This window comes from Megalobrama amblycephala, linkage group LG21, assembly GCF_018812025.1.
Source record: "Megalobrama amblycephala isolate DHTTF-2021 linkage group LG21, ASM1881202v1, whole genome shotgun sequence".
Lineage (NCBI taxonomy): Eukaryota > Metazoa > Chordata > Actinopteri > Cypriniformes > Xenocyprididae > Megalobrama > Megalobrama amblycephala.
The window spans coordinates 19526487-19538868 of record NC_063064.1 but is presented as its reverse complement, the minus strand read 5'-3'; the positions used below and the strand labels follow the sequence as shown (position 1 = coordinate 19538868).

At 39.8% G+C, this 12382-nt stretch overlaps 1 protein-coding gene across 2 annotated transcripts in view; it reads left to right on the top strand.

Annotated features, from left to right (window-relative positions):
• arhgef10la (Rho guanine nucleotide exchange factor (GEF) 10-like a) overlaps positions 1-12382 on the top strand; it is a 145983-nt gene that overhangs the window by 97439 nt on the left and 36162 nt on the right. For both annotated transcript variants that reach the window (XM_048173226.1, XM_048173225.1), the window contains one exon: positions 592-713. In XM_048173226.1, the coding sequence (XP_048029183.1) occupies positions 592-713 (122 nt within the window). The remainder of the gene's footprint in view (positions 1-591; positions 714-12382) is intronic.

Genomic DNA, 12382 nt, shown 5'->3' with positions numbered 1-12382 from the left:
TATGGCTGTGGTATATTGGCCATCAAACCGTGCCACGTACCTTTCACACTGTGAAAACAAATGAGCTGAGTCCAATCTGACTGCATTTGTTTGTAGCCTATTTTCGTGGTTTCTGGGGCTAATTTTGTGTTGATGCGCTCGCAAAGACGCAGGGGACCAGAAAAACACGACATTTTTATGCAAGTCTAAGATGGCCATGATAGGTAATTACTGAATTGCTTTTATAGAGAGAGGTTGCTGGCAGGCATGTATTGTGCTTTGCAATTGTAAACACCTGTCAAAGTGGCTGTGAGGAAAGACCTAGGTGGCCCACACCTCCAGAATTTAGACATTAATTGAAACCTGGAGGTTGCTGCTTCACATGCTGAGACGGACACCTGCTGCAGGAATGAGACTCATGAAGGCTCATTAGTCTGCTATACTGAAAATATCTTCAGAGAGTGCACACCGGGAGCCTCAAACATTTTAACTAGTGCAATGCTTCAGTTTTTATAATTAGACACACATATGAGATGTGATGTCACTCCGCATGCTCTGCTAGGGAAGAAAACAAATAATATGCTAAGCCAAATATAACCTAATCTCTTGCAGGAGATGAAAACACACCAGGTTGGTTCTCTGCAGAGGATGATGGGAAGACAAAAGCTCCATTTTGGTGTCCACTTCTGGCCTGTCGCATGCCTGTCTTCAGCTCCAAAGCCCATGAATGGAAGGTGAGTCACTTCCAGTTACAAAAAGCATACTTTTTCTGCTTTGACGTCCAAAAGCTGATCAGAAACTTCCCTTGAGCAGAAAAAAAAAAAAAGATTATAGTTCCTTTCCTGAAGACAAAGTACTTTTAGCTGTATACCATACAATCATTTTTTTTTTAGCTAGGAAATTAAAGTCCCGCAAAAGCAACCTCCACAGACAGAGTGTGACCATGGGATGGTCTTACGGGAACATTGCCAGGATTGTGGAATTACAAGGTGACATGGAAGCTTTCCAGTCACACTAGTTGGTGAGGGAGGTTGTGGATCAATAGGAGCTGTTAAGAACGGCAAGCTCCTCATATATCAAATGGTGAACTCGGGTAAGAGACGGAATAAAATGGCTTCAGAGTCAGTCAAAAAGGAATGAAATCAATTTTACTGTCTGGAAGATGATATTTCGTGCTAGATTTTAAGACCTAACAAAGTTAGGCGACTTACCTCTGAATGGTGAGTTTAAGTGCCAAATTACCACAGTCACCATGTGAGGGTGTTATAAAGTGATCATGCAATTACGTTAATGACTGTGGGACACCCGAGAATAAATCAGTCAGGCTGCATTGAATTAAGATTTTTGCAACCCAATAGATGGGAAGTCAAGGCTGTTGGCAAAATGGCTTGATCATGCGTTTTTTGCAACAGCTTGGAGCTCTGACAAACAGATCGACGTTATACTTTTTTCCACATCATTTCTCTCCACAGCTGCTTAGGAGTTTATTTCATTTATTTATTTATTTTAAATTGTGTTTCTCTTGGCTTGAACTCTAAGGTGCCATTGCTTTGTGAAAACCAGCTGCAGTGTTTCAGCCACCTTTAACAAGAATGGTTATCTGGGTTGGGGCAAATTAATTGTGTTCTAAAAAGCTTAAAAATCCTAGAAATATCTTTACATTTTAAAAGCCTGGAAAATTTATGAAGATTGATAAAATCCTAAAAGGTCATGGGCATTTTTGTATTTAATGCAGTCACAGGATTTTCTATAGTATTTACATTTCTTTTTCTAGTTTTAGTTTTCATAAATGATAAACTATACAAATTAGCAGATTTCAAATGTCATGAATTTCTATAGTCAATATTTTTGACTATAGAAATTCACCAAACATATAAGATCCGAATGCTAACTGTAGTATGAAATTTGGTCCGGTTGTGCTGGGTGTCTTTAGTAAAGTCCTGTGCTTCTATGTCTTGTTGAAAAGCAGGTTCTTGAGGAGGTGAGATGGGTATAAAGTGAGTGACTTTAAGTCACTTTAAGCAGAGACGCCTTCAATGTTACTGTCAGTATCTATCCAACCTTGCTCCTCAACTGCCACTACCACTGGGTAGCATGTGTTAGCCAGTGCCAAGGCCTCCAAACATCTTACTTTCATGTTTTGGCAGCTTATGCGCTTGGCAGATCATTCATTGGTGCATTGATTGGAAAGGGGGCACTTGAAGACCAAGATCAAAAGAGAAAAGCCGTTGGGGGACTCGTCGTCTCCAATAATAAAATAGAAGTTCTGTATCACCGCACCATGAACAACTGATCTGCACACACAGTTCTGCTGTTTTTGTAAGCCTGGTGGGTGGACTTGTTAGGCGGAGGAGATAACCGTTATCAGGTCTTTCACTTCTGACGCGGATCTTCTTGGGGTTTCTCTGTCCCACCCCTAACCAGTCCACCGGGCAATATCTGACCCACTTCTAAGCCTTGCGAAAATCCTGTAATACTGCACACACAGACTTCTATTGTTCCTGAAATGCAGTACTAAGTGAAGAGGAGCGACGTTTATTTATATATGTTTGCCTAACCTGTATGCTGATGTTAAACCTACTTTGATTGAAGTCAAATGTCAAATCATATGTCATCTTAGGCAGTCATTTTGTTGACCCTTTTGGCATTTTTATTCATGCGGACAGATGAGAGATACTGAGGCGATGAAAAGGGGGAATAGACGTGTGCACGGTTCTAGCTGCGAAGTTAGTCAGTTTTTAGCTTTGTGAAGTGTAACGTGCTGGATTGTGTTTCAAGAGATTTGGAGTTTGGTTTTATCGCGTTTTCAACCAGGTAGCGTTCACGTGGATGTTACGGAAGCCTGGCTATCCCTTAACACGCTAAAAACCGTCCACTAAAAATCTACTTCAGCTGTAAAAGCTGTACGTTAGAAGTACTGAGAAGTATAAAGATGTCTCATGGGAAGAGAAAGAAACAAAATCTGTTTCCCGATGAAGCATTAGGATGGAGAGAAGATGGCTCTTATTTGAGAGTGTTTTTTTAATACCGTGGAGATCCCATACCGGGTGCTTTGAAGTGTGGGAAGACATGCTGGAAAAAGGATTTTTTGGAGGTATCAGGTTTGACTGTTTTCTTTTTTTGGGATTAACACGGGGGGGAAAATGGAGAAATGTTTTCTAAATCTCTTTTATAGTACTTAAACCCATGTCATGGTTCTGTCCAATGAAGCGTGTCTACAGAAACTAGGGCCTTCTTCAGCTTATTGTAGAGGATATGTGCCCAGTCTAACTTAGTTTGGATATTTTTGCAGTTTAAATGCTATTTTTGTGACTCATGGTTGTGTTTTGATTGTCAATAGTCGCTCAAGTCTTTAAAAGCAGCTATGGGCTTCAAGCAATAAGCTTAATGCATCACTGATCCCAAGTAAAAAGCAGTGTGGCTTGTTTACATGCAGATTCTTCATTTTCTGGCCATGTGTTGTGCCTGTAAAGCATTTCATACATTTGCGAACTGTTTGTAAGTTAAATAAATTATATGTTAGTATAATTTGAATAATAAATTTAATAATTATTATTATTATTATTTATTTATTTATTTACAGCTTCATCTTATACGTTTGAATGGGAAATCAAATGGCTGGTAAAATTGAGCATTGAACAGCCACTGTGGTTGGTGGGCAAAAAGTGAATTTCCCACTTTGCTTGCATCCTTCAGGCTGACACTGTGAATTCTGACATGGTCTGGACGTACTTGTTTTATTGCCTGTCTACATTCCATCAGTACTGCTAGCATACTGCTAGCTTGAGAGTGGACCATTTGTAGTCCATAACGAATATGATACCTTCAGTACTCAATGATTGACTACTGACTGCTGACGAGATGGCACTGTGACATCTCTTGCGATAGTGAATGTGTGGATGGAGTCTATTTATAGCACCATTTGGAGGGGGACTGATATATGACACCAATGACTTGAAGCTGTTACAGCAGGAAGAGGAAGTGGAAAAAAAAGATAAAACTTACATCTCAAGCTGATGCTCAACACATGAGACCAAGACAGAAAGCACATAAAATATAGATCAGAAATGTCTTGGAGAAAGGTGCCCTTCCCCTTACATGGCAGCCCTCTGTTGATTCTACTTTTTTCTCCTTTGTTTTTTGTCAGCATGGAATTTTTTTTTTCTCCATAAAATCAGACAGGGTTATGCCTTCTGCAATCTTTTCTGTGCATATATAAAGCTTGTGATTTTTTTTTTCTCTCTGCTTCCTTTCGATCCCTCTGTGAGTTCTGCATTTCATCTTCCTCCTCGTCTGTGAAGAACAGACGCCACAGCATGGATTAAAAGCTTTTTCCTTCACATCTCCGCTGGACTGCTGCGACACTTTTTCTCCTATGCTGCAATATATCCTGCCTGCAAATACAAACACGTATACAGTACGTTGAGCCGCATTTTAAAACCCCCATCTCGACTTACAGTTAAATCCAGGAGGCTTCATTGAGGCTTTGCTATTAATTGCTGATAGCTTAACCTCCTCTTCATCTGCCCCTTCATCGCCAAGGATCAGTGTAATTAATTAAGAGTGCTTTTGTTTTTTTCATCAAATAGCTTTGCCCTAATCTGTCACTTGTTCATCTGCAGAGTTCAGGCAGGGCATATGCATTGGGCCCTCAACACATTTGGATTATGTTGGACAGGAAGTGTAAATCTGATTTCCTTTTCTTTGTCAAGATCACAGAGCACCTGTCACCAGTGTTGATATAAACTTGCTGGCTCGGTCAAGGCTTCAAATCGCTGCACTCAGCAGAACCACCCGACACATGACTGGAGCTTGTCACTGTCCATTGCACAGTTTGGTGACGGCATACAACAAAAAAAAAGTCTCTCAATCTCTTGTTCTGAGGGGGATTTTGGTCATGTCTGCAACATTGCAACCTTCAAAAGTAACGAGTGTTGCTCTTGACAGCAGTCATATTTTGAACAGGCAATAGCACATTAGAAAGAAAAAATATAAAGAAGTAGTTGACCCAAAAATTAAAATTGTGTAATTTACATGTCTATGTAATTTCAAAGCTGTATCAATTTCATTATTTTGCAGAAAACAAATATTTGAAGAAATTTTTTCCCAACACTCATTTAAGACAAGGATACTAGCCAAAAACAGGCATTTTCAAAATGTAGTGTTTTTGTCCATTTAAGTGTCTATAAAGCGGCTTTCTGTGCGAATGTTTAGGATACAGCACGCAGTATTGAACTGAGTTCTCTTTTGCGTCTTATTGCACTTGAATACTTTAATAGCATGTTACTGAATCATTGGCTGTCGACATTCATTGGCGTCATTTAGTTAAAGGATGCAAGAAAAAAATGTATGCTGCATTAAAGGGATAGTTCACCCAAAAATGAAAATTCAGTCATCATTTACACACTCAGCGAGATATGAGCACATTTTCCTTTAATAAAATAAGTTACCCTCATGTTTTCTTAAACTATAAGACTGACTTTTGTGGAACACAAAAGGTTGTGTAAATGATGCCAGTCTTTTCATTTTTAGATGAACTATCACTTTAACGTTTCCCCTACCAACCTTGAGTCTAGTCAGGTAGTTCCATCGCCAAAAGCTCCTTGACTGCCTGATCATAAACTTCCCCTTATCTTATCAATATTTCCTGTAGTCATAACCATCTAGCTAGGCTCAGAGACTCTTGCAAGCAGCCCAGGGTTTTTCAGTGCTTTGCAGTAGGCACCAACAGCCCACTAGCACAGTGACATATCTGTTATGGGCTTGCCTCAGGGTTGTGACCAGGATTTACCACATTATGCTATGTGAATAGCCCATGGCAGCAAGGCTATCATAGCATCTGTGCAGAGATCTTGTTCTACGAAAGGCCAATTCAGTAATAAGCCCAGATGCCTTTCTGGCTTTGTGCTATAGCCCATTTGTTCTCCCCTTCAGTCATGAGAGCTATATTAGATCGTAATGATATCTCAAGTGAACTTGAGATATCGGAAGGCCATCAGAAATGGTGTAAATAGAGGACTTAGGACTTATTAGTAGATAAAGAAATGTGTAGTAAGTGACACCGAAAATGCCTTTTTATTCAGAGCATTGACAAATTTATTCAGAGCAAATTATCTATGAAGGGTATTACTAAACAGACTCTTTTTAAAGGGCTAGTTCAAGAATAAAATAATTCTGTCATATTTTACTCGTCGTTTGCTTTTGTCCATACAATGAGGGTCAAAGGATCCAATGTTGTTTTGGACCCCATTGACTCTCATTGTATGGACAACAGTGGGAACATTCCTTCAAAATGTATAGGTTTGGAACGAGGTGGGTGATTAAACGAAGACAAAATTACTAAAAAATACTTTTTAATTCTTATCTGAATAATAGCAGAAATCTAAACTAGCATTCCATCTCAGCTGGATGAGATGTTTGCATTTGTCAGATTTTCCTGTTTTGCAGCACAGAAGTGTGACTTGGCTTCCATATTGTCAACTTTATCCAGCAGTAGAGGGCAGTGTGGATCTGTTCTTCTCATTCTGAAGGTGGCATTGCAGCACTGTCTGAGAGCGAGGTCATCTGCAAAGGGGTTGATCTGTAGCTCTGACAGTTACGTGCTAATTATTGGAAATCATCATTTAAAGTAAGCAGTCACAGTCTTGTCCTCCACCCCTTTTCTTCACGCCCCCTGTGTTTTTGTGGAGAAAACTAAGGGCAGGGACTAAAATAACAACAAGGAGCAACACTTAGTGTGCACAAAATGAGTTCATTTAAACGCTTCCCATACTTTCAGTGGTGTATGGGAACATTTTGAGAGTAATTGTTTAACACAGGGAACTAAAACATTTACAATCTTGGACTTAATCTGGGAATCGTATTTCTGTGAATTGAGTTTGTCTTTTTCTGAGCTAATTATGCTGTCAGTCTTCTTCAACTGATCACCCCTCACGGGCCGTTGCAAATTAAGCAGTGGTCGCACATCAACATTAAAGCGCTTTGCATGCTTGCCGCAGTGTAAACTCGGCCTCTGCAGGGAACCTGAAGCAACCTGGATCATTGTGTCTTCTGCTTAAATGTGGTTCATTAGCATTCTGCCGCCATTAATGTGGGTATGTCTCCACCTTACCTGTCCCCCAAGGCTGATAAGGCAAAATGTACTGGAATTGAAAGTGAAGCAGGAGATTTGGTTATCTAACGTTACCACTCCCTTGTCAGCACCTGATTAGTAGCTGTTTCTTGTAATTATTATGATCAGTCGAATCATTTTAAACAGTTGTTCTGGGGGCACAGCTGTGCAGGATGAAGGGGTATTTAAAAGTGGAGCTTAAAGCCTGGGATATGTTCCTTGGGCCAGCATGGCAGCTTGGTAACAGTGCCTGCCGCTCAGCGCAGTGGGGATTTGAGGACCTTTTGTTCTGTGTTCCATGTCATCTGATCAAGGGGATTAAAGATACCCTCTCGTCACACCCCTCTGTGGTCCCTTGCAGTGGCATCCTCCAATTAGCTGGCGGGATTTTGGTGGCTCACCACTTTACCCTGTGCACACGTTCCGCTTGGTAGAGAGAGAAGGAAAGAAACAAAGAGAGATAGATATGGAGACGGAGAGATTTATATGCTCCAGACAACTCTTGGCTTCCACTCATTTTTTCAAGCCCATTATTTGCAGAACAGTCCATAGCTTTCATCTCAGCTATGGCGCAACAATCCCGGCATGTCAGAGAAGTTGTGCTGGGCAGGGATGAAGAGATGTGTTGGATTATCACATTAGCTGGATGCATGACAAAGTACAGAATGACTGAGCAGGACATAAGGAGGGAAATATCAATGCCTGCATGAATATGAATGTTGCTTAGTGATATCCTGCCAATGTCAGGTGGCGCTATGGTACACCAATATGCTAAATGACTCTCAGCGCTATCCAGCCTAGCACTAATGTGAAATTTTCAATCAATTGTTACAGAAACCATAGCATAATATATATAAAAAAAAGAAGAAAGAAATGTTGAAATAGATAAATGGGTGAAAGGTTCACCCAAAAAATTGTAATTCTCTCATTATTTTACTTGCCCTCACGTTGTTCCAAATCTATATACAGTATATTACTTTTTATAGAAAATTTTGGAAATTCCCTTTTTTTCTTTTTCCTTTTTAGTATGAAAATGAATTTAATTTTAAAAGACTTGGAATATAGTTCATGAATTGTATGAACCACTTTTATGATACAATTATGTTTGTCTTTTTTTTTTTTTGACAGCCCAAGCTCTCATTTACTTTCATAATATGAATGACACAAGGGAGAAAATATTACTTTTTATAGAAAATTTTGGAAATTCCCTTTTTTTATTTTTCCTTTTTAGTATGAAAATGAATTTAATTTTAAAAGACTTGGAATATAGTTCATGAATTGTATGAACCACTTTTATGATACAATTATGTTTGTCTTTTTTTTTTTTTTGACAGCCCAAGCTCTCATTTACTTTCATAATATGAATGACACAAGGGAGAAAATGATTACAGGATTTTCTTTCTGAGGTGAACTATCCCTTGCAATTTGCATATGTTACTCAATACCTCAGCCATATAGGCCATAATCCAGCTCGTAAACCCAACACCAAGTAACTGGAGGGCTAAAATTTGAGAGGTCCAACTGAAAACTTATACTTCTTCTCACATTACTCTAAATATTCTATGCAAAATGCATAACAGATAGCTCAGCAGGTTGACACTTTGATCTTTGCTTATCTCGATCCGTGAAATTTAAATGATTGGATTTCATCCAGCTCATGAAATCATAACACTTGCAGCTCATTTCATCTTTGATCCTTTCGTCCATCTGCATTAGAGTCACCAAGGGATATTGGAAAACAACTAACATGTCACTGTCTTTGAGACAGCGTCATTGTTTCAGAGGGTGGGACTTGGGCGATTTATATTAATTTAGTCACATTGAGGCTAAACTGCCACAACCTCTCTAGTGCTTTAGTCCCACTGCCCTGTCACTGGTCCTTTCCCACACATGTATTGAATTCCTATAGGCTAATCCACTCCCATTTCCCTCTTCCTAATCCTGCAATGAAGCAGAATGCTAAACACACTCATGTCAGCCTTGCATTATGCAGCGTTTCTCTGGGTTCCTAGTGTCTGCAGCTCTCCTCCACACCACAAGGATTAGCGTGAACTCTACGATACAGCATGAGCCCTGGACTAGCACTGATTTAGCCTGTCAAACATACAAATACAGTTTGCTTTTCGAGCTGTGATCAGGTTAGCATTGGCGCTTTGTTATTGTGCTATCTTGACTTTCCCTGCCTCACCCTGAGGCTAAGAGTGAAGAAGAAGTGGCAAAGAGGACTCTAAAGTCTGGCAATTATCAGTTAATAACCAACAGAAGAGTTCTATTAGTGTTTGTTAGCATGTGGGAGCTGCCTGTGATGCTGTTGTCAGGAGGATTTGAGATTTCTTTCATCGGAGTGAAGTGCCGCTTTGCTCTAGTGACTCAGGCTAGACTTTTATTCATTTGCTATGCTTCGTGTTAGCCAGGCTTTGTGGATTAAATGCTAACCAGAGTTTATTCAATGATGGTCTTGTGGAGTCCCAGCTCAGCCAAGTGTTTTAATGTGTGGTGGAGTTAAAGATGAACTATGCACTGTTTTGGTATCACTGAGAGCATCGCCCATTTGTCTGTTTTAATCTGAAATGTAACTTAGGTTTTTATGGCTTAAAACTGAACATACAGAACAAACTGTAAATAGTAGAAACGATGGACAGAAAGTTTTGAATTTTACTCAAGTAAGTCAAATTAATTGGTGAACCAGCACCATTCTTCCCGGGTTGGTGACATCACTAACTCTAAAATTTACATAAACCCTGCCCCCAGGAACACGCAACAAAGGGAGTGAGGCCATGTTATTGCAATACAGTATTTAACACAAATGCAATAGCATGTCATAAAAGCAAGATGACAACATGACAAGTTATAACCGTAATTAAACTAAACTATACCTGTTCTGTCTTCATGCAGCATATATTCTCTGGCTCTGTAGGCAACATACAACCGTTCCCACATGAGCAATTTACAGATTATCATGACCAAATATGCAATCAATGACTTTAAGATAGTTAACTCCACATCAGCTACAGTGGGTACGGAAAGTATTCAGACCCCCTTAAATTTTTCACTCTTTGTTATATTGCAGCCATTTGCTAAAATCATTTAAGTTCATTTTTTTCCTCATTAATGTACACACAGCACCCCATATTGACAGAAAAACACAGAATTGTTGACATTTTTGCAGATTTATTAAAAAAGAAAAACTGAAATATCACATGGTCCTAAGTATTCAGACCCTTTGCTCAGTATTTAGTAGAAGCACCCTTTTGATCTAATACAGCCATGAGTCTTTTTGGGAAAGATGCAACAAGTTTTTCACACCTGGATTTGGGGATCCTCTGCCATTCCTCCTTGCAGATCCTCTCCAGTTCTGTCAGGTTGAATTGTAAACATTGGTGGACAGCCATTTTTAGGTCTCTCCAGAGATGCTCAATTGGGTTTAAGTCAGGGCTCTGGCTGGGCCATTCAAGAACAGTCACAGAGTTGTTGTGAAGCTTGTGTGTGCTTAGGATCATTGTCTTGTTGGAAGGTAAACCTTTGGCCCAGTCTGAGGTCCTGAGCACTCTGGAGAAGGTTTTCGTCCAGGATATCCCTGTACTTGGCCGCATTCATCTTTCCCTCAATTGCAACCAGTCGTTCTGTCCCTGCAGCTGAAAAACACCCCCACAGCATGATGCTGCCACCACCATGCTTCACTGTTGGAACTTTATTGGACAGGTGATGAGCAGTGCCTGGTTTTCTCCACACATACCGCTTGGAATTAAGGCCAAAAAGTTCTATCTTGGTCTCATCAGACCAGAGAATCTTATTTCTCACCATCTTGGAGTCCTTCAGGTGTTTTTTCATGTGTCTTGCACTGAGGAGAGGCTTCAGTCGGGCCACTCTACCATAAAGCCCTGACTGGTGGAGGGCTGCAGTGATGGTTGACTTTCTACAACTTTCTCCCATCCCCGACTGCATCTCTGGAGCTCAGCCACAGTGATCTTTGGGTTCTTCTTTACCTCTCTCACCAAGGCTCTTCTCCCCCGATAGCTCAGTTTGGCCGGACAGCCAGCTCCAGGAAGGGTTCTGGTCATCCCAAATGTCTTCCATTTAAGGATTATGGAGGAAATTTGGAGCAGAATTTTTTTTTGTAACCATGACATTATATGACCCCTTTAATTAGTTGTATTTTTGCAAAGCCTACTTCTGCAAACTAGTAGTATGTCATTTTTTTTTTTTCTCATCTGCACCAAATTTAAATGAATGTTGTTCTTTTGACATTCTTCAAATAATTATCAAATAATCCTTATGGTTCCCACAAAAATAAGCAGTATAACTGTTTATATAAAATAGTTAAATAGAAAACAGTCATTTTAAGTAATAATAATATTCCAGAATATTATGGTTTTTACTGTAAAACCCCAAACTCTTGAAATGTAGTGTCAATTTTTCTTTTTTTTTCTAACATATTGTTATTGTTGTTGCAATTCAGTGTGGTTTTAAAGCGAAATGTTTCATAATGTGTTTAGAAATCATACTTATAAACTATAACATATAATTTAACCTTCTATTGTGGTCCCTTTGAGTCATAAAAGGTGACCAAAACTTGCAATTCCTTGTTATCTCTGAGAGTCTTTTGTGTAGTCTTCATCACATCTAAAATGCTTTAAAGCACAGGTAGAATGGAGATTTGATTGCCGTCACAGAAAATCACTTCAAAGCATAACACTCCACTTGTTTTGCTCTAAGGATTCTGTCCCCAACACTCCTCAAGCCTGATGACTCATAATAATTGAGTGGTTGAGTTGGTTTCTTCTATTATTCCGCATATCAAGGCGAGTGAACAATTCTGTAGTCTTGCTTTTTGGTTAAAACATTGAAAACTTTTCTCAAATCTTCCTCACTTCCATTTTTTCGATGTCTGCCTTTTAAAAACATTCTCCTGTTTGTCTAGATGCTGTGACAGGCTGTCTTTGTGCATTTGATTACAAGATTAAATGCAGACACATTGCAGATGAGATAGACTGTGCAAGGAAAGCTAATATGGGTTTCCTCCAGATGAGTTCATGGCCTATGGAAAGGATACTCACCACCTGGAGCTGGCATAACGCCTGTCACCCAGAAGGGTGGGGTGGATACCATGTAGATCAGTGGGTCACTGGGGCCAGCAGCTGTGTGGCCGCCCTCTTTCTTCATCAACAAATCTCTCTTTAATTAGCTCACCTAGTGCCCTTTCCCCAGACGAGCACCCAAACAGAAGTCTTCCATCAAATCTCTCCTCGGTTCCTCTCCTTCTCCCATTGGGATTCTCCAGTGTTGCACCTG